This window comes from Protobothrops mucrosquamatus, unplaced genomic scaffold (genome assembly GCF_001527695.2).
Source record: "Protobothrops mucrosquamatus isolate PMUCROS unplaced genomic scaffold, P.Mucros_1.0 scaffold_56, whole genome shotgun sequence".
NCBI classification, from domain to species: Eukaryota; Metazoa; Chordata; class Lepidosauria; order Squamata; family Viperidae; genus Protobothrops; species Protobothrops mucrosquamatus.
This window is the reverse complement of record NW_015386132.1, coordinates 110,332-133,539: the sequence shown is the minus strand read 5'-3', so window position 1 is coordinate 133,539 and position 23,208 is coordinate 110,332. Positions and strand designations below refer to the sequence as shown.

At 41.3% G+C, this 23,208-nt stretch overlaps 1 protein-coding gene across 1 annotated transcript in view; it reads left to right on the top strand.

Moving 5' to 3' along the window:
• DEAF1 (DEAF1 transcription factor) overlaps positions 1-19,790 on the top strand; it is a 34,810-nt gene extending 15,020 nt beyond the window's left edge. Inside the window, exons 8-12 of the mRNA XM_015811987.1 lie at positions 912-1,040; positions 5,290-5,421; positions 9,064-9,314; positions 18,612-18,701; positions 19,662-19,790. Coding sequence (XP_015667473.1) covers positions 912-1,040; positions 5,290-5,421; positions 9,064-9,314; positions 18,612-18,701; positions 19,662-19,766 — 707 coding nt within the window. The 3' untranslated portion in view covers positions 19,767-19,790. The remainder of the gene's footprint in view (positions 1-911; positions 1,041-5,289; positions 5,422-9,063; positions 9,315-18,611; positions 18,702-19,661) is intronic.
• Positions 19,791-23,208: the final 3,418 nt, after the last annotated feature.

The window sequence follows — 23,208 nt, the reverse complement described above, 5'->3', positions numbered from 1 at the left end:
GGGGGCCAGAATTTCGCCCCCTATAGTCAGCGATGGAGTCAGCTGACTATGCCGCGGCGCCAGCAGCCACAGCCACTCGGTCTTGGAAGGGTTGAGCCTGAGTCTGTTCCTCCCCATCCAGACCCTTACGGCCTCCAGGCAACGGGTCATCACGTCAAGGGCATCGTTGGGGTGGCCTGGGGTGGAGATGTACAGCTGACTGATGGAAATCCACCCCAAAGCCACGGATGATCTCTCCCAGCGGCTTCACATAAATATTGAACAAAAGGGGAGAGAGGACCGACCCTTGTGGGACCCCGCAAGTTAGGGGCCTTGGGGTCGACCTCTGTCCCCCTGCCAATACAGACTGCGTACGGTCGGTGAGGAAGGAGGAGAACCACCGCATAACGGTGCCCCCCACTCCCAACCCACTCAACCGTCGCAGCATGATGCCGTGGTCCAAAATTATCACTTTGTAAGAAAAAGCCTTTCCTCCTTTTCAATCTTTGTCATTTTAGTATAAATTGCAAACCATCTTAAGTTTCCCTTTTGGTACCCTTAATCCTTGTTTGGTACTTTATTTACTAACTGGTGATTATAATTGGAGTAATAACATCAATAAAATATTTGCAAATGTTACTTAAAGTCTTATCCTCTGTATTTAATTTTAATGTTTGCTTTCCATCTTAATCAAATGTGTTCTTTTTTGCCCTGGACTGTCTTTTCGGTCTGTTGAATTGGGAAGCTTTTAGCCTTATTAATTTGGCTTGTTCTGTTTCTTTCACTAAGGGAAGTATGATTGTTTTGGGAAAGTTATCTCTATAAGCTCGGTGGGGTGTTAATGCTGATTAGAAACAAAACCGGGGTCATCCCTTGATCCCTAAGTATTAGCATTCTACTTCATTCTGAAAATATTTTCATCATTTTTTTAGTCACTGTGACTCCTTCAGGACAGATTACGACTTCTGGAACATTGACCTTTGATCGTACAGCAGCCGTGGAGGCCACGGCGATTATCTCAGAAAGTCCATCCCAAGGTGATGTTTTCACTGGTACCACTGGTGAGTAAGACAAAGCCACATCCACACGTAATCAGGATACTTCTTTAAAGGAGGAATCGGGCAGTGATGAAAGAAGATAGAAAACTTGATTAATAGCAGAAAAATAGAAAATTCTTATCAGTGAATTCAGTGGGATTTATTCTCAGACGCAGATGTACAAGATTGCAATGTAAAAACAATTGCTTTAATCTAATGCCCAGCCTCAGGAATGAATCACAGATTATATTGTTGGAAGGGGTCATTTAAGTCAGGGGTCTTCAAACTTGGCCCTTTTATGACTTGTGGACTTCAACTCCCAGAATTCCTCAGCCAGGCATGCTGGCTGAGGAATTCTGGGAGTTGAAGTCCACAAGTCATAAAAGGGCCAAGTTTGAAGACCCCTGATTTAAGCTATTGAGCCCAACCCTCTGATCAAGGCAGGGCTCTAAATCAAAACAATCCAGAGAGAAGGTTCTGCAGTTCTGCTTGAGACACATCTAAGGAAGGAGAATCCCCTAACCTCTGTAGGTAACTGATGCTCCCACTGTCTGGAAGTTTTTCCCAAGATTTAGTTGGAGCTTGCCTTTCTGTAGCTTAAATCAGTTATTTGCATCCCTTATATACGGCAACAGAGAACGTGCCTTAGCTTTCTTCTGATACCCTTTTCACTTCTTGAAGAATGCTTGCTCCTTACTCTTTTTCAAGCCTGAATAACATATTCTTCATTCTCTCTTTATAAGACTTAGCTTTTGGACATCCTCAGAGCCCTTGTCTGAACTTATTCTAGTTTTCTGAAATCTTATTAAAGTATTTTGCTTATTCAGAGCTCACCCTAGAAGTGGGGTCTGAACAACAACAACAAAAAAGGATGGATTCCTTCCCATGATTTGGAAATTATATGAAATTGCAATTTGCCTTCCCCCCCACCCAACCACCTCACATTGCTAACCTATGTTCAATTTGTAACAATCTACTAGAGGTAGTCCTCAGCTTACGACCACAATTGAGATGAGAATTTCTATTGCCAAGCAAATGGGTTGCGCCTGATTTTACTACATTTTTGCCACAATTGTTAAGTGAATCACTACAATCATTAAGCAAACTCAGCTTCCCCTATTATTTTGCTTGTCAAAAGCTAGCTAGGAAAGTCACCAGTGGCAATCAAATGACTCTAGGATGCTGCAACCATCATAAATACATTCCGGTTGCCAAGTGCCCAAATTTTGATCAAATAATTGTGGAGAGGCTATGATGGTCATAAGTGTGAGGACTGGTTATAAGTCATTTTTTTCCACAGCTGTTGTAATTTTGAATGGTTACTAAACAAATGGTTGTAAATCAAGGACCACGTGTAGTTCAAAATCTGTTTCACAATTATTATCAAACCGAATAGCCTGCATTTATTTCTGTTTCTTATTTTTTTTCAGTTTTGCACATGCCTTGTAAATTGCAAGTTCTTATTTTCAGCCCACTTCTGTGACCTGTCAAGATTGTTTTGGACTTTAGTTCTGAATTTGAGCACGTTAGCTTTTTGCTGTTGTTGTTTACAATTTTATATATTCTGAGCTTTCACTTTCCTGGCATCAGGTCTACAATTCTGGGCTACCTGTATGTATCTTCCTTTNAGTTTTGCACATGCCTTGTAAATTGCAAGTTCTTATTTTCAGCCCACTTCTGTGACCTGTCAAGATTGTTTTGGACTTTAGTTCTGAATTTGAGCACGTTAGCTTTTTGCTGTTGTTGTTTACAATTTTATATATTCTGAGCTTTCACTTTCCTGGCATCAGGTCTACAATTCTGGGCTACCTGTATGTATCTTCCTTTGTTTTGTCAAAACTTTCTATCCAAAAGAATATCTTTTTTGTTTTCAGATCTTTGTTTAAACTTGTGGTGTCTTATTTTTTTCCACTTATTGAAATTATTTGCCATTGTGCTTTTGAGATCTCCTTTTTAAGAATTCCTATCCATTCTAAGGTGCTTTTATAATTAGTTTCTCCTTTCATGGACTCATATTTATTTTCTTAGTTTATAAAAAAAAACTATTTTAAAGTCCAGGATTTGCATTCAGATCCGCTCATCTTAATTTTATTTAAGAATTTTTTTTAAGAACTTAAGCATAATGTGATCAACTTTCACCAGTGTTACTGCTGCTTTGGCTCCTTCTTTGGATATATCTTGCTGAATAATTAGTATCAGGTCAGAGATAGCTGCTTCTCCAGTGCCTTGCTCCACTCACTAAAAGAAAAAAGGTTTTAGTAAGATGTGTCAGGAATTTCCTGGAAGGACCATACTCAATGGAGTTTGACTCTCAAACAGATTTTGAGATAATTAAAGCCCCCCATCCCTAGTATTTCATGCTGCTTTGAAAGATTTGCAATTTGTTTTTGTAGAACAGCATCCATATTTTTTTTCCCTTGGCTGGACAAGGATAACAGACATTATGATAGTATTGCTTTTATTTGCTTCTTCCATTATTTTAATCTAAGTGCTGTCTAATATCGAGTTCATTTACCTGGATTTCTGAACAGATGTGGATACTTGCCACATAAAGTACATTGGCTTTGTTCTCCAACTTGAATTATTTATAAAAATAATAAAGGAGGGAAAAATAATAAAGATAAATGTCAACGCTGCTAACATCGGATGTTTTTGCTTTGACAACAGATGGAGATGTAGCCATTTTATTTTCGCTTTTAGAGTTAGATGATGCTGGGGAGGGGGGGATGTGCGTGAGAGTTCAGCTAAACATAATAATACTGAACCTAGCATGAGAATCAAGGTTGTTGAAATAAGAGATGATAAGAATTGGCCAGGTTGGAGAGTTGGAGGGAAAACCCACGCTTTAAACTAATTGGGGAATGTGATTTATGACTGTTAATTGGAGGAGGGAATTGTGCTTTGATACTATGTGCTCAAAGGGGGGGATCCAGTTTTTGGCTTCGATTATGTTAGTGCCGATATGCTTCTCGAATAAAGATTCTTTAAGGTAAACAATGCCTCAAAGTTCTTTGAAGAGTTTCATCTGTCGGAACCATGACAATAAAGATAAATCCTGACAAGACAGAATCATATTAATGGACTGATTTTCTGTCCATTTTAGTGTTAGTTTGTCTAGATCAGTGATGGCGAACCTTTTAGAGACCGAGTGCCCAAACTGCAACCCAAAACCCACTTATGCATCGTCGGGTGCCGGGTGGGTGTGGCCCATTGGGTGGGCATGGCTGCGGTGGTAACGGCAGACTGGGTGGGACTAAAAAGTTCAATCAATCAATTCCAACTTTGCAAGATCTTTTTTTTTCCCGCGAGAAGTTGAAATTGACTGATTGATTGAACCTTTTTTTTTTGTACATGGCGGTGGAGGCCTAAAGCAAAAAGGTTTTATAAAACCCAGCTGAAGGCCTAGGACTGGGGCGACGGCACGCGTGCCCACAGAGAGGGCTCTGACTGCCGCCTCTGACACCCATGCCATAGGTTCGCCGCCACTGGTCTAGATTAAGAATGGCTTAAAACCATTTTTAAAAAGTTGTAGGCAAAAAAAAAAAAACCCAAGTGGACATACTTAATAAATTGCATCACATGCAAGATATAAACATATTTTAAACAACTGCAGAATATGGATTGAAGGGTCCTCTCCGAACTTGATGGTTTTCTTGCAGAGGTTTCATTATCCAAACTAGGTAACAAAATCAGTGCAGGAATTGTCTGCAGAAAGCAATCCAGCTCAGAGAGCACCGAGGACCCCTCCTTTCAACCATGAGCTACAATATTCTCCTTTATTGATAAAATACGGATTTAAACATTATTAGGAAGCTTTTAAGTAAAGTATTTTTAAAATGATAACAAAGAATAAGGGATAAACCTCTTACCAATACATAGAAGTCTGCAGTCCTTGACACATTGTCTTGCCTAAGGATAAATATTGCACGTCTCTTTTTAAATTACCCAGATAATCCAGTCTTTGGGAGGCTTTATGTATCACAAAATCATTTTATTTCTGACCATCTCGCTGGTATTCTCATTTTGAGATTAGCAGTTTCCTTGATTCTAGTTTTAATTATTCAGATTGAAGCTGAAATGTATTTAGATTAAACAGTAAATGCAGGAACTGGAGCATATTTTGATTTTATCTTGTAAGAAACTATCTTTCTGGCTAAATTCCTTTTCCAGAACTGTCCTATTTTCCTTAATGCCTTCTTACCTTTTGTGAACTTCCAAGATGTAACATCCAAACCAATTCCTTTAGTGTCTGACTGTAGTCCCTTCTCAACAGTGCAAGATACAAACCTTCAGCCACAACCTTGTCGGGTCAGTCATCCAGAGCCTCATTATCCAAGTTATCAAGACAGTTGTCAGATCTCAGCATTCCCCGAAGCAGCTTTGCCAACTTCTCACCCCAAAATTGGTAAGACTTCTTTTGTCTCTTAAAATAATCCCCGCATTGTTAAATGATATCATTTCAGTATTTTTCTGCCTGGGAGTAAATACAGTCACCTTTCGGAAAAATAGTAAGTCACCTGGGGGATGTAGGTGTGCTTAGGTGCTGCTGATGTCCTCAGGTAGGAGGAAAAGAGTGGGAATTATAGGTGGAGGGATGAAAATCCTTGGATATGAAGGCAGCACTGTCAAGGATCCAATCCAAGTGCAATGTTGTGTTAGAACTGTTGTTCTATACAGGCCAGATGATTGAGCCTTTGGAGATTGGAGCCATTATACCCTGGTAGTGGTTGTGTTAAGGCAGTTGCCAGCTCAGGTGCAGCTTCAGTAGTTTTCAACTTCCTTGGGAATGGGGACTTTTAATTTGACTTGCACTGAAAAGTTATGGAGCTCTCTTGAATGAGCAGAATATTGATTCCCTGGGAATATCTCTAGGACCTGGATGACTGAGAATCTCCATAGACCAGGGGTAGGCAACCTTGGCTCTTTTATGACTCGTGGACTTCAACTCCCAGAATTCCTGAGCCAGCCATGCTGAGGGGAAAGGGAGAGGTTTCCAAGCTGAGCCATGCTGGCTCAGGAATTCTGGGAGTTGAAGTCCACGAGTCATAAAAGAACCAAGGTTGCCTACCCCTGATCTAGGTCATAGCTCCGAACCCTCCCAGCCCCTCCCCCCCAATATGGTTCCTTGGTTTAGAGAAGAATTGCTGGCTTAAGAGGAGATGGAAAACTTCACACAGAGATACCATGAAGCTATTAGTTATATCATTTTGATTTTTTTAAGGTTTCCTGCATGAATATAGTGAGGTTTTAAAAGGATTTTGACAAGCCAAGGGTACGTTCTTTCATGCGAGAGTGGTCGACTTGAGGGCTATCTCACCACCTTCCCCATCTGTGCCCTTTTGGCCCTCTGTATCCCTAGCTGACATTCACCATCTTCTTGCTCCCGCCTTCTGGCCCAGCCCGACCCTTTGTGAGGCAGCTGTGACCGCACAAGGCTTTCTCCCTAGTGTCGTGCACAGCACCTGCCTCGCAAAGAGCCAGGCTGGATGCCTTCTCAGCAACTAAGAGCAGGAAGAGGCTGAAGGCCAGATGGGGTGATGAGACGCAGGGCAGCTGGGGCCTTGGAGTACAAGGTGGCGAGAGCAGCTGGGACGGGGCTAGGGGGGGGGGCTGCAGTTTTGGACGGCTGGGCCGGCTGGGGCTGGGTTTTGCGATACAGAAGGCTTCTGCGAGGGGTCAAGAAGCCCTTCACAGTGCAAAGCCAAGTCTTTCGCAGAAGCTCTTAGCGCTCTTTGTGGGGCACTGCTGGGCTGGGCTGGTGAACGGCTTCCCAGGAAGCCCATCATCGTGGTGCAAAGCCCTTAGCAGTGCAAGACTGGTCCAGCAGTGCAGTGCAAAGGGGCTTCCTGGAGCTGCAGTTCTGGGATTCCCAGGATATGGCAGTTTTGTGCCATGCTGCTGGGGCAGCTGAGGGTTCCATGAGCAGCTGCGGCTTTGCGCTGCACTGTGGTTTAAGAAGCTCCCAAGCTGCAGTGCATTTTTTCCTTGGCCTCCCTGAGCATCACATGTGTGTGTGGTCTATGCTGGGCCTCCCTCCTCCCTTGCGGCATCCTTGTGTTCCTTATCCAGGACCCCCTCTGCTGCCCATTTAACAACCCTGGAGTTAACATCTGCAGTTATGACGGCAACTGAGACTGCCGTGATTGCTGCTGCTAAGCGAGGTGGTCATGTGGTGTCATGCTTTATGACCGTACGGCTTAGCAACAGAAATCCAGTTGTAAGTTAAGGTCATGCACCACGCCCCTGCAGTCCAGAGAGGAAGGACTGCCTCTGGGTCTGCCCCATCTCGCCTTTCAGGTAGCCTGTGCCTGGTACTGTGGATCCCCCTGCAATCTTGGATTCCACCTCAGTCCTAGATCCCACTGCTGCCACCACTTGGGAGAAGTGGTGAAAGAAAGAAACATTCCGCATAGATTCAGTACGTCCCGCAGATTTTGACTTTGTGGAAAACTAAAAGAACTGGATTTGTAAAGGTTGAAAAAAATTTTTTCACTGAATATGTGGGGAAGTCTTAAAGTTAGGAAATGTGTGCTGCTGCACTCCCTTCAGGAGCTGGATTTCAGTAGCTCAGGGCAAGAGGGCAGGCTGCCTGGAAGTTGGCTAGCATCTGATGCTGATGGTGCCCTGCCCCTTTAAGACCTCTCCCTAGCCAGCCCAGCTGCTCGGCAACCAGCAGGTATAAAAGCTGAGCAGAAAACCAGCTGTGTGTATGTTGTGGGGGGGAGTAGTTGGTGTGTTGCTGTTGTGGGAGTGAGAAGGAGGTGGTTTTTATTCTTGGTGTAAATAGAGCCACCAGAGGCAGCCTAGGGTTAAGAGACAGAAAAAAAATTTCTTTAGCCCTAGGGCTCAGAAATTGTACTGGTCTCTAGAACAGTGGTTCTCAACCTTTTTAATGCCGTGACCCCAACCGGTCGTAAGTCGAGGACTAAACCGGTCGTAAGTCGAGGACTAAACCGATCGTAAGTCGAGGACTAAACCGGTCGTAAGTCGAGGACTACCCAATCGGTCGTAAGTCGAGGACTTTCCCTGCCCGGGAGCGCCGCGCATGCGTGGTTCCGCCCCCTACGCCGGCCGAGGCGTAGCTGGCAAGCGGCAGAGACGGAGCAGGCCGACCACCAGCTGGCCCAGCCTAAGGGAGGTAAGGCACCCGCCGGAAAAGGGGGAAAAAATGGCGGACAAAAAAAATGGCAGACAAAAAAATGGTGGACAGCCTTGCTTGGCGACCCCCATGAAATGGTCGATCGACCCCAAATGGGGTCCCGACCCACAGGTTGAGAACCACTGCTCTAGAACGAGTAGGAGTAGTAGAACTGGGGAAGTGTGTGAGAAAGAACAGAGTACTACCCATTGTGTGCTTGTGTGTGGGATGCCTAAAGTCCAAAGGGTCTTGTGTTGGTCCTCTGGGGTTTGGGGAGCCCATTGACTTTGGATATAGATAAAAGAATCTGTGGCACCCATGAAGCTGGTTTGTTACCTTAAACCAGGGGTCTTCAAACTTGGCCCTTTTATGACTTGTGGACCTCAACTCCCAGAATTCCTCAGCCAGGCACGCTGGCTGAGGAATTCTGGGAGTTGAAATCCACAAATCATAAAAGGGCCAAGTTTGAAGACCTCTGCTTTAAACTGTGGATAGGGTCCACTGCAATTGTTCCAGTCGGCTTATTCTATGGTTGGCTTCAGTTCTAAGATTTATTAAAAGTATATGCATCCTGCTTCCAGATTCCTAAGCTAGTGAAAAAAAAGCTCCTGAATTAAAGAGAAACAATTCAAAATCTCAAATATTCAAATGTTCTTGTATCGGTTGTTTGTAATGCAACCAGAAATTATCAATGCTTTCCTACGATGAAACACTCGGTGGAAGCAGCTTAAATTACTGATTTTTGAACAGGCCTGAACTGAGGGTCTTAGCTTGCTGCCTGGCTCTCTACCACAGCCAAATTGAATGACTGTGGATGACAACGAGGCAGAGACAAAAGAGGATGGATCTGGCCAACTTTCAGATACAGTTACTGGTGGATCAACCTCAATCTGTCTATTTTTTTTTTAGTGTTGACCTCACTTCCTGCCCTGGCAGTGCCCCCTGCTACCCCCACTAAGACAATCTCCTCCTCTGTGATGAATGGACTTGAAATGACCGAACAACGGAACTGGCTTTACCTAGAGGAGACGGTCAATTCTCTGCTTAACACAGCTCGGCAGCTGAAGACGCTGATCGAACAAGCTAAGCAGGCCAGCTCTTCCTACAGAGAAGCTGCTGTTTCTCAAGCGAAATTGCAAGCTGATGTGGAAAGGAAAGAGGTAATAAATACTTTTTCAAGAAATGAATCCATCTTCGCCCCAAATATCTTATAGCCCTCTTTTAAAATGATCCACCCCAATGCATGGCACAGTGACGATATGGATGTAGTCGTTACTAGAGTCTCTTTGAGTGAATTTTCAAAGTGCAGCCAACTATAGTGATTTTGGATTTGGTAGCATCCTTTCTGATCTGCAGTATACATTCTAAAACGATGGGTTGGATTTCTCCCACTGCATTCAGAGCAACAGCCTAAATGATTGGAGCTGCTAGGATTTATGTTCAACAGAAATATTTTCAGATCTGAGAGAGAGCTTAAAGCAGGGGGCTTCAAACTTGGCCCTCTTATGACTTGTGAACTTCAACTCCCAGAATTCCTCAGCCAGGCATGCTGGCTGAGGAATTCTGGGAGTTGAAGTCCACAAGTCATAAAAGGGCCAAGTTTGAAGATCCCTGGCTTAAAGGGAAGCAAAAACTCTTCTAAAATGCATAATAGATGAATATGGAGTACTGCCTATTCATTCAGTCAGTCAGTCAGTCAGTCAGTCAGTCAGTCAGTCAGTAATTCATTCATTCATTCATTCATTCATTCATTCATTCATTCATTCATTCATTCATTCATTCATTTATTTATTTATTTATTTATTTATTATTTATGGTTTTTTTAAAGTTTACAATTCATAAATGCTTGTTAAACAATGTGTTGTCTGGGTCTTAGCCTAGTAACATATAATAAAATCCTCATCTCTACCCCTTTTGTCTAGCCATTGGTAAAATACATCCCATATTTGAAAATATTCTGTATCTTCTTTTTCTTTAATCTTCAATGTGAATCTGTCCATTTCTGCATGTTCCAGTATTTTCTTAATTATGTCATCTTTAGATGGCGTTTCTTCATTTTTCCAACGTTGCACAAAAACAATTCTTCTTAAATATGTTTTATTGATATTTAACATAATCACCTTAATATTTGGTAAACAGCGTGTTGTCTGGGTTAGTATTTACAAAGCAATCAGTAATTAATTTCTATAATTCTATAATCCACAAATGGCTTTGCTTGATTTTCTCTTCTTCCAATAATATTCTTTTTTGCCAACCTTAAATTAATAATTTCTTATTATTGGAATAAATGACAATTAAATATAGACATTTTTCTCACGTTTCTGAAAATAATAACCACATCAATATAAAGCTTCTAATTGATTATCTTGATTGCCTCGTCATAGATCCTGTTTACAAAATTCTTATTTAAATTTGTTTTCCCCACAATATTCAAAGGATTCTTACTGGTTAAGATTTTTTCAGAATTAGTTACACTTAAGTATTTAAGTCTTTTTTCTCATACAAACCATCCCAACACTTTTACATTTCTCATATCTTAAAAAAGGGGAAAAAACAAAAACAAAGAAAACATTTCTTTTATATAAACCATCCCAACATTTTTATATTTCTCATGTCGAAAAACAAAACACAAAAGAAAAAAGAAAAAAAACCTGTATTACTTGAGGGGTTCATCCCTCTTAAACTAATTTTCGTTTATATCCCAAATCTTTCTATTTTTTTAACCATATTCAAACATATGTTTAATTTTTAAATATTCCCTCTGGTAAGTCCCATCATCTAATTTCTTAATTCTCAAAAAAAACCCCAGCAAAAACAATTCTTGCTGCTGTTAATACATGTACCATTAAATATACATTTTCTTTCTCATACTTCCCTGAAATTATCCCTAATAAAAAAAAATCTGGCTTAAAATCTACATGCTTTCTTAACATTTTTTCTAACCAGGTGTGATTTTTTGTCCAAGTACTGCTTATTTAAAGTATTCATATACCATTTGCCAATTAAACACCATCAAAATGGTTTCTGGTAAATAAGCTTTTACATAAAAGATCCGAATAAAATCAATAAGGTAAATAATAAAATAAGGAACCAAAGCAGTGGTAAGGAAAATAAAATATCACAGCAGGGTATAAAATTACACATTACTAAAAATTCTGGAAGAATAAAAATGTGTCTCTGTCACTCAGAAGACAGTGGAGAAGCTTCCAGGCTTACCGCACTATTGAAGGCCTATTTACCACACCATTGGAGAATATCCAGAGTAGGTCTTTTAGGGTACTGAGAGAAATTTGCAGGAAGAAAATCTCTTCATATGCCATGATCCTAAATACTGGAAGTATTATACATTAATACCTAATAGCACTTTGACTTGTTTACCACTCCATAATGCTTTACAGCAGGGCTTTTCAACCTTTTCACCCATTGTACCACTTGTAGGATATGGCAATATCCAAGTACCACCAGTCGACTAGCAAGGTGCCAAAAACTTGATGACCCAAAAAAAAAGGGGGGGGGAAGTGATGAAGTAGAGGTAGTCCTCAACTTACAACAGTTTGCTTAGTGACTGTTCGAAGTTACAATGGCACTGAAAAAAGTGCCCCCCAAACCACAGCTGAGCAAGACACCTGCCTGCCACCCAGCGGTGCTCTTCCTCCTGTCCGAGGTTTTCATTGTTGTGAGCATTTCTGTTGAGGATTGGCAGCGAAGTGGGGTGGGGGGTGTTTGGTTTTTATTCCCCCCATCTGCTGGGTGGTTGCAGCAGGTTTTGGTCACTTCACATCATCCTGGGACACTGTGACCATCATAAATATGAATCAGTTGCCAAGCATCTGAATGTAAATCACAAGACCCTGGAGATGCTGCAACATTCCAGCTGATTGGCGCTTCTTCTGGGCTCAGCAGAAGCACCAAGGTTAGCGCCGAGCTCCAGCTGGAGCCTGGCGCTGATCCTGGTGCTTCCACTGAGCCTGGAAAGCCCTGCAGCTCCAGCTATCTTTCGCTCAGGCTTGTGCGGTGCTGCCATCGGTTCAGCTTATTCCCCTCCCCCGCTACCACTTTTCTAGGATGGTCGCGTACCACCTGCCAGGTGCCAATGTACCACAGGTGGTACCGGTACCACTGGTTGAAAAGCCTTGCTTTACAGCACTCTCTGAGTGGTTTACAACGTCAGCATATGGCCCCCAACAATCTGGGTCTTCATTTTACCCACCTTGGAAGGATGGAAGGCTGAGTCAACCTTGAGCCCCATCAGGACTGAACTCCTGGTTCTGGGCAGAATTAGCCTACAATACTGCATTCTAACCACTGCGCCACCTGAGCTCCCAAATAGCATTGGGATTGCAACCGAAATACAAATGAGAAAATATATATAGTTTTCTAATATTAAAAATATTAAGTCCTGCCTATTTTGTTTATGGCAGCATAGTTATGAATTCTATAGGCTGGGCAGTGTCGGATCTAGACTTGAGACAGGAGGGAAGCGGAGAAGGAAAGGCCATTACTGCTGTAGATTCTCTAAAAATGATGATGAGTTCAAGGAGCAACAAAGCAATAAAGTGGCAAAGTCAAGAAGGACCATCCAGAATTCAGTTGCACAGTTTAAGAAGTCTCAGTGTGGTGAGGCAAGGCACAAGCCACGAGTTCAGTTACAAGCAGTGCTGGGAATAAAAGTGAGCCTGCTTATTTATCCGCCAAACCGGGCATCTCTCTCCCAGTGCTTTTAGATGATTCACCTGGGGAGCCCTGTGTCTGCCCACTCTCGTCCTCAGGTCCTCTCTCTGCCTTAATTCCTGGAGCCTTCTTTGTTTGTGCTTTCTAGGACCCAGGAGGAAGGAGGCATGGATTTGAAATAGCTGTTCTCTCAGTACGAGAGATGCTCACTTTCCTTCTTTTCTGATTGAGGCCGGGTGATTCTGTGGTCTTCCTTGGCTAGACGTTATTTCCTCCTCCAGGGCAGTCCTAAGAACATATTTGTCACTTGCTCACTGTGTATGTTGGCTTAAGCTCCCTGCTTTATAGCTCAGTTAGTTGCCTCACTTGGTTGCTTTTTTATTTAGACGTTTGAGTAAGAATTTAATCTGACAATTATTTAATAAAATTTAAGAAATATTCCTCAGAAATAAATGAAATTGAACATTATACGTGCTATGGTCAGAACTAAATGTGGGGGCTGAAAATTTCTTATTTTGTATAGCAGTGATGGCGAACCTTTTAGAGACCGAGTGCCCAAACTGCAACCCAAAACCCACTTATTTATCGCAAAGTGCCAGGGCTGCATCAGCATTGTGGTGCCCTTAGGGGGGGCATGGGGGCGTAGCCCACTGGGTGGGCGTGGCTGCAGTGGTCACGGCAGACTGGGTGGGTGTGGCCGGGGCCAGAGCGGTGGATGCCAGTCCCTCGCCATCTCCGGGGCATCCCGGGGGGGCAACGCCGCTTGCTCGCTCACTTCCTGCCCTGTCGCTTCCAAATGCCATGTGGTCGCTACTCTGGCGAACTCTGCTGGGGCAATGGTACGCGTGCCCACAGAGAAGGTTCTGAATGCTGCCTCTGGCACGCATGCCATAGGTTCGCCACCACTGTTCTATAGTGTCGATTTGCTTTTAGTACAGAGAGCTTTGTCAGAATCTACTGATAGTTTGAACTATTCTTTACTGCAGTGGCTCCCAACCTGTTCTATATCCCGCACCCCTAGAACGCTTCTGATATATTCTCGCACCCTTTACAAAAGTTCGAAATAACAGCAACGAATTATGCATATTCACTATAATTTTGAAAGCCCACGTTTTTGCACCCCCTGGAATATTGTCTCGAACTCCCAAGGGGTGTGAGCACCCCCGGTTGGGAACCCCTGCTTTACTGGAATGTGTCAGTTGGCTTTTATTGCTAATTATACCTGCCGTTGCAGGTTTTTATATCAATTTTTGTCTACAACTTATTTATTTAAAATATTTATATAACCACCCATCATTAAAGAGGACTTGTATGTATCCATTTGAATGGATGTTGAATTGGTTAAATTGGTTAACGTGTCAGTTGCAGCTACTTAGATTTGTTAAATATTGGGGGAAATTGTATAGTGTTTAAATCTGTACAATGGTAAAATAGAGTACATATGGAAGTTGTGGGTTTCCCCCTCTGAAGGCATTTAAGAAGAGATTAGACAGCCACCTTTCACAAATGTTCTGAAAATTGGACTAAATGATCCTTGTGGCCTCTTCCGGCTGTTCTCTGTTTCTGTGAAAATGAGGGAAGGGTTTTTGTGAGAAAAAAATGACCACGTGGAATTTTGTAAAGAATTTTTTGCTACTAGAATGCAATATGTTCAATATGACAGTCTCTTAATGGGACCCAAAAAAGTTGAGCTAACTTGTACGTAACAAACCAAGCAAATAACAATATAATTTCTTGTCACTGTAGAGATGTCGGGATCTTAATAGTAGCAGACATTAAGTGTTGGGCAAGAAAGGAGATTACCACCTGCAAACTTCATCTTCTCTAGACAAAGCCTTCTTTTTCAGGACTAGCAAAGCTACAGATGCAATTTCCAGCTGTGGGTTTTTGTTTCTTTGTTTTTAAGCACAATATAAAAGGAATGTTTGTGAAGTAACTGAAATATATGCAGTTCTTTCTTTTATCTCAAACCTAAACATTTCTTTCCTATTTGAAAGATAAATGATAGTGTATAATTTAGTATATGGAATATAAAATTTGATGTGTCTTTAAAGGTGTACTCTCCTTAATATTACTTAAGTAAGTCCTCACTCATGTTTATGATACAAGCATTCCACACAGCCATATTTTCAAGTTACAAACTGTTTCTTGTAACTATATTTCCAAGAACAGCATGAGGTACTTGTAAAAAGTAATTTATGATGTCTTTCAATTTTTGCAGTATCAGAATCAGTTATTTCAGCATACAGAAGATGTTGATGGAAAAACTGAAATTATTATTAAGGTAAGCCCGAAGATTGAATCTGAATGGTATCTAAGGACTATCAAGTTATTTCCATGTTCTTTTTTGATGCTAAATGATGGTTTTTCAGTGGCAGCAGTCTAATGGCGGTGTGAGCTTGAGCAGGCTAATGCTGCTGTGTCTAGGTTGGCCTGGTTCCTGAGACAGCGCCTTAACTCCCATAAGGGGTTGGCATCCATTTTGTCACCTTCCTTTAGCCCCAAGTCTTGGAAGAGGCCAACATGGCATCCATTATTGTGTGCTTCTGATCTGCCCTTGTGGTTGTTACATTAATAGATGGCAGATGGGAATGTATGGGTTGTTCTTTCATAGTGTCTAGTGAATTGGTAGAGGGTGATCTTTTTTTTAACCATCTGGTGCTTTGGGGGGGGGAACCTGGGGGTAGGCAGTGTCCTAAATTGCCTTTACGAATAAGAGAAGGTGATACCCCAATAGTTTAGTGCACAGGTCAGCAACCTGTGGCTCCGGAGCCGCATGTGGCTCTTTGAGCCTTCCCCTGCAGCTCCCAGCCTCCTCTGCCATTTGCAGAGAGAGACAGAGACAGAGACAGAGAGAGGCACTTGCCTTCCCTTCTCTCTCTCTCTCTCTCTCTCTCTCTCTCTCTCTCTCTCTCTCTCTCTCTCTGTGTGTGTGTGTGTGTGTGTGTAAAAAAGAGAGAGGACTCACGGTATTCTCTGAGGAGCTAGAAAGCTTATTGGGTGGAGCTCCTCCCTTTGCTGCGTCTCTGCAGGAAACAGGAAGCAGGAAGGGCAGGAGTCATAAAAGAGCCGAGGTTGCCTACCCCTGAGCTTGTTGGAAAACAGCTTGAAGCCAGCTTGCCAGGTGAGCAGAAGATGGAGAGAGGGAAAGGGGGAGACAGAGAGAGAGAGCGCCTTTTGACATCTAAAATGAAGCTAACACTGCATATATTCTTTTTTACCTTTATGATATATCAAAAGGGTTTTGCGGCTCCCAGTGTTTTGTTTTCGGTGGGAAACGGGTCCAAGTGGCTCTTTGAGTGTTTTGGGTTGCCTACCTCTGGTTTAATGGGAGCAGATTGCAGTTGGTACAAAATGTAGCAGCACAGACTGTTATGAGTGCCTTTCAAGCTATACATTTTACTTCTTTGCTCCATGAGCTGCAGTGGTTACCAGTGTGCTTCTGAGTTCGATACATTGTGCTGGTGGCTACCTATAACGCTCTCCACATCATGGGGTCAGCTTATTTGCAGGACTGCTCCCCCCTCTTATATCTGCCCATCCAAATGGATGAGCAACCATGTTTACATAACCTTCCTTGAAATTTGGCTACCAGTAGCTGCATGGAGAAAAACCAGAATGTTTTTTCCCCCCAAGTATTCAAATAAATTCCTTGGAAGAAGAGTTATTCAGGTCTCCTGCTTCACAGCTATTTTGGTCCTCCCTTTTTACTAGGCCTTTTGTCTTTCTCCATTTACCGAGCTCTTTATGAGTGTCGTGACAAGTTCTCATTGGGTTACATCCCTGAGACTCGGCTTTGCATACAGCGGCTGAAATGAGAGAAATCTGTGACATTTGTTGTACTTCAGTTTGCAGAGAATTTATTGGCAGAAGGTGCAAACAAATTAGGTGTTAATTACTGTGAATCAGTTGAGCCTGAGACCACGTACAACTTTCTGCATTATATATGGCCTCGCTAATGCTTTTGCAGCAGGGCAATTTATTCACAATTCCTCCCTGTATTCACCTTGTACGGAGACACCAATCATGCCTAAGTAATGATATGAGTTGCAAGCTAATTGAGCTGTAAATCCATCTTCCTCGCCCTCCTCTTCTGTTTGGAATGAATTGTTTGAGCAGACAGGTTAGAAATACAAAACAAAATGATATTTTTCCAAATGCCCAGAGGTTTTCTATCGCATTAAAACCTGTGGTCTGAATATAAGAGCTGATGGTATTAATCACGTAAACTTAAAAAGGTCTGGCTTATCTTGAGGCCAGTTCCTTAATCTCCTGCTGTTCCATATTTCATTCCCTACCCACCATTCCACATTCTGTTATTAACAATTCAGAATCATTAGACTTCGATACATCTCTGCTGCTAGCATGTTTTAACCATAAAACTACTGAGAAATGCCAAGTTAACTACTCTTGTGAAGACTCTTGTTCCTGCCCCAGTGCAAATCAAGAAGTACTAATATTCATACTCAATTGCAGCATCATATTTTTTTTTCCTGCTGCATGTTTATTATATATAATTATGACCTTTTTAAATTTTCTCCTGTCCATTTGGATAAGGACGGCCTTTTTTTTATGGTATAGCGCAGCGGATCTCAACCTATGGGTCGCGACCCCATTTGGGGTCGATCGACCATTTCACGGGGGTCGCCAAGCAAGGCTGTCCGCCATTTTTTTCCCCTTTTCCGGCGGGTGCCTTACCTCCCTTGGGCTGGGCCAGCTGGTGGTCGGCCTGCTCCGTCTCTGCCGCTTGCCAGCTACGCCTCGGCCAGCGCAGGGGGCGGAACCACGCATGCGCGGCGCTCCCGGGCAGGGAAAGTCCTTGACTTATGACCGGTTGGGTAGTCCTCGACTTACGACCGGTTTAGTCCTCGGATTACGACCGGTTTAGTCCTCGGCTTACGACCGGTTTAGTCCTCGACTTACGACCGGTTTAGTCCTCGACTTACGACCGGTTCGGGGTCGCGGCATTAAAAAGGTTGAGAACCACTGGTATAGCGGTAAGAACTTTGCACTGTGCCTCTCAATTCTTGGGACTTCCAGGGAAGAAAAGGCAAACTCAAGATGGCTTTGCTAAAAGCAGATGATACTTTAAGGATTTGTTTATAAAGAAGAAATGGGCAATGGGAAGAAGAGATTATTTATTGTATTTTAAGCAAAGATGATGTTACTAAAATTGTTTATACTTGTTGTGAGGAAGGGGGAAGTAATTTCATTATATTTCTTTTTTTCTTAGTATATTCTTATTTTTTTCTATTTTTCTTTTCTATACCTTCAATTTTTATTTTTCTTTCATTTTTTTATTTTTGTATTTATCATTGTAATTGCAATTTTTAATAAAATTACAATTGAAAAAAAATCTTTTTACAAAGTAGATTAGTGGCACTCAAAAGTTCCTAGTAATTGCAAATGCATGTGTGTGAAGGATCTGCACTAGATGGTGGTAACATAGTATTTTTGCTTTTCAGAACTTTCTCTCCACTTGCAAGTTGTCCTATCTTCTCAGTTTGCTGCAACCATTATAGTCAGAGACAAATAGATACTTTCCAGAGTCTGATAAAGACATGGTGTTTTTTTTTACTTCATCAGTATAAATATGGGCTGTCTTTGGTTCTTAAAAGAAGTTAGAGAACTTGTTTTAATTATGAAGAGTGCCCAGTTTCTGTATTAAGAGAATTGTATCGGTACATGAGTGGCAGAAATGATGTATGACTACTTTTTTTTAATACTTCATGTGCAACCTCCTTTTACTTCCATTTGACTTGTATTCTTTGCCTACAATCTCACAGCAATCCTGTGTAAACTGTGGCCGGGAGGCAATGAATGAATGCACCGGTTGCCATAAAGTCAATTACTGCTCAACGTTCTGTCAACGGAAGGTATCACACCTCTTATGAATACAGTTGTCCTGCAGAGCTGAAGAAGCAAGCGCCCATGTATGATCTAGTACTTTTGAGCAACCAACAATGATTATATTACCGTAGGAGTACTAGGTTAGAGATGCAAAAATCCAGCTCTGTAGCAAAGAAAACTCCAATTTTTGATACCATGTAGTAGTTGTTTGGGTTTGTAGACCAGACATTGTATTCCTAGACTAAATCAAGAAAAAAGGACTATTTTCCTTCTAAAAAATAGGATGGATGAAGATGTTTCTCTCATTTTTATTCTTTTTGGTTTTCACCTTTTGGTATGAAAGCAAAACACTTTTAGAAACATGGATCTGTTTAGTGGCAGAGCGGTGATTAGATGCCCAAGCAATCGGTTCTTTTGGATCCAGAGACAATGAGCAATTTTAAGTTTTATTATTAACTCAAAGAAATAAACTTCAAAGGGTAACATATAAAGCATAGATACCAAGTAAAATGATGCCCAACTCTTACAACTGCCAGGAGCTCCATAACGGAAACAGCCGAGATACTCCAAGGGTGGGCCACTTCACCCAATTTTATTTATTTATTTATTAAATTTATTTGCCACCCATTTCAACATGAGGCATTTCTGATAAGACAGGAAATATGACCAAATGAGCTAATTCTACTATATTGAAAGGTTACATTAACAGAATATTGCAAGTCTGAAAATACTTCTCTTCCCCCCTCAGAGCTCCCCAAAAACTGGGGGGGGGGGTTTCTGAGCCTCTTGCCCCACCCACATTCCTGCTGCTGGCTGCCTGTTCCCTTGGCTGCATCATATTGCCCTGTCTCCCAAGGTCATTCCCACATACCATTATGTAACAGTAGCATTCCCTGCCCCTGCTGTTATGTTGCTGTACTTTTACTTCACTCAATAATTGCTTCCAGTTCACAGTCTGTCTCTTTTTTTTTTGTGCTCATTTTCAGGATTGGAAAGACCATCAGCATATGTGCGGGCAGTCAGCCACAGTAACTGTTCAGACAGAAGATGATCATGATACAGATAATGTGATTGAAAAAGTTATTGTCTAAAACCTTCTTTCTTCATGGATTGTGTGGTGCAGCAGACTGGCTGGGCCAGCAATTCTTCTGTGAAGTTCTGTGATGAATAAAACAAAACAAAGTGACGCATAAATAAAACCCTTCACCGAGATGGGTGAAGGCATAGTATTACTTGAATGTTGCTGGCCAACATATGAATTTTCTCTAACCAAGCAAAAAATTAAACCTTATGGGCACAAGGGCATCAAGGAGCTCTGTTGTTTTAAGGGAACTTTGGAAGTTGATGGCTCTTTAGCTCATTTTCTACAAAGCTGCTGTAAAACAAATGGATTATGGGGATTCTTTGAAGTATTTTGAAAATGTTATTTAAAGCAGCTTTTGGGTCTGCGTCCTTTTAAGATTCCTCTGATGAGGTTTCAATAAAGATTGTGACAGCAAAAGGTCTTTGTGATTCTTGTTCAAATATGAAGCAGTTCTACTTTTCAGTAAATTTAGTTTCCTAATGACAATTAAATCTTACCTAAAACATAGATGGAATCTGATTCTATTAATGATTAATGATTTTTTTTTTGTGTGTTATTTGGGAGTTCTCTGTAAAAGTTCTCCAATACGGTAAAAAGCCTTTATAGTGCTCACTGTGTTGGAAGCATCATGAATCTTTTGTAGTTATTACACACTGATAAATGTGGAACATTTGAATACTTACAGAGAATAATTATTCAGTAGTTAGATTTGAAGGTCTTGTAGGAAAATTCAAAAGTGAAATTTCCCTTGTTGAATTCAACATTTGAAAACTACATGGACATACCCATATGATCTTAGTTGTAAACATACAGAAGTGTTTGGTCCTTTCCTTCTTTCAGTATTTTTTAGATCCCTTTCTCACCTCAGATTTTGTTGTGGTCTCCTAGCTAAGAAGCATGACCCTGCTTTGTTTTTCAAGATCAACCCAGATCACGTAGCTGCTGTTACTAAATTAAATTGGGGGTCCCTGACTCCCAGGCCGCACCCCATCTCAGGGCCTTGTGCTGTTCAGAACCAGGCCACAGAAGTGGCAGGCAAGCACACATGTGCATCTCCACTTCGGGAAACAGCGGGCGAGCATGTGTACGTGCTCCAATTGCACAAGCAGCTGACACGCTTGCCACTCATGGAAATGGAGCTTAACACGCACATGTGCGCACTTGCCTGCTGCTCACACTCGCAAGAAACCATCCCCTCTTTCCTTGCCAGTCCGCAAAGCCGAAAAGGTTGGGGAAATCTATTTTAAATAATTACACTAATGGTCCATGTCCTGAACCCTGTAGACTTCAAACTACAATCTTGTTATTCTGCTAGACTTTCTCAAAAATCTACTACAATACAGAGTAGCACAAATAGCAATTTTAACATTACCGAATTGCCTACTGTTCCAGAGAAATGGTAGAATTTGTCCTATTGGGGACTGAAACAGCAACAATTGTACTTATTTGTCAGTCACATACCACTGAGGACATGTTATTAAATCATAGCTGATTGCAAGAATACATAGGTAAATACACTGTGGTATACTGTAAATCAGAAGCACCACAGAAAAAGTATTGAAACTTTTGAACAGTGGTATTGTAGAAGACTTGAAAACTGGATATCCAAGTAAACAAATAAATGGATGATAGAACAAATTAATCCAGAGTTCTCACTCAAGGCACATATGATCAGGCTCAAATTATCGTATTATGTGAGACATGTAAAGAGCCAGCTGTCTTGAAAAGTCCATAATGTTGGGATAGGTGGAACAAAAAAGAGAATGACCAATAAGTTGAATGTATTTGATTACTATGGTGATGGGGTACAGTTGGCAGATCTGAAGAGTCGGGTTGGGAATAATCTGGGACAGTCTGTGTGGTTGCTAAGAGTTGACATTAGCTTGATAACCCTTAAGCAATTAAAAACATCAGATATGATAAATTGATGGAATCAAAACAGTAGTTTCCATCCAACAACATACAAATCTTTTTTCTTTTCTTTTTCATCTTATGTCTCATATTTTGTTCCAGGGGGTCCATCAGTTTTCAAGGATTTATTTGGGACACATGTAGTCAAAGAGGCACCTTTTTTGCTGTTGGAAGAAGAGTATGGCGGTTTTCTTATAATTTTGATTTTCACACTTCTGAGTATACAGATGAAAAGAATATCTCGGACATCTTTCGGGAACTCAGTAGAACTCAGTGATCAGATCATTAAACATTTATGCATCACATTTACAGCTTTGTGTTTGTTCTGCCAAAAATAAAAGCAAAGGTGCAACTGTGTATTTCCTCAGCATCTCACTTGAGGAGAAAGAATCTTACATCCTAGCAAGAAAACTAATTTTGAAAATAGCACTTCTTGAGTGTTAAAATCACAATAGATTTTTAAAAAAGTACTAGTTTTAGGCGTAGAAGAAACAGAACTTTATAGAGATATTGATATATCTGGCCAGTCGCAGAAATGTGTTTATAAATCAATTGTGTGTCTATATATTAGATCTAAGCAACAATACAGCTAAATAAAATAGCTGTAAACAGCTACGTAGGCAAACATTCAAACTGAGGTAAAAGACTTGTTTCAGTGCAATGTTGGTAAGTGTCGTAAGGGCATTCATGATGGAATTTGTAAATGTAACAAATACATATTTTCAGTTGTTCCTAAATCTGTTTTTGGCAAGACATTGTAAAGGGAAGATGAATGACATTTGGAGGAAGGACTTTATATTTGTTTGCTCTCATCAATCAAGAGCACCAAAAAAGCCACTGTAGGTACAGTAGCAGAATTGCCACCCCACCCATCGTGCTGCTCATCTAATCCCTATTTGACTAGAGGGTGATCAACTCCATATATTGACATCTCAATAGGCCCCCAAAAGTATCTGGTATGGTGGTCCCATGTTGGGAAGATAAGAGACCTGAGTCTGTATTTTCTTTTCCCTCCATAAACATAGTTATAAGGTCTTTACACATTGTAGCTTCTTCAATTGCTTTAGTATTTAACTGCAGGGACACCAAAGTCAATTCAGCTACTTGCTAATGCTTTGATTTGCTAGCTATATTGAAAAATGGAGGAGATGGTACACCTCAATTTGGCAAAACCGCAGTCTGGTCAACCTCTCCTAAGAGGTTCATGTTCACTTATTTCCATTTCTATTGCTCTCAAAATGAAGAGAAACAAAAGGGAATACTATTAACATCTAAGCAAGAGACCAGTCTGCTCTCTCTCAAATCATTCCTGTATGAAAGGAATCCTGCATATATTCTCAAAGCTAAGAGTTTACTCAAACGGGTACCACAGTAATTATATTCATTTTATGTTCTGTGTGGGACTGATGCCTTTATTCTTGTTTTGGGGTTGTTGTTTTTGTCCTTAATTCCCAGATACTCTTTTTTATATCTAGATATTTAGATTAGATTTTTATAAGAGGGATTTCTTATTAAAACATGCACTATTGCCTAAATAT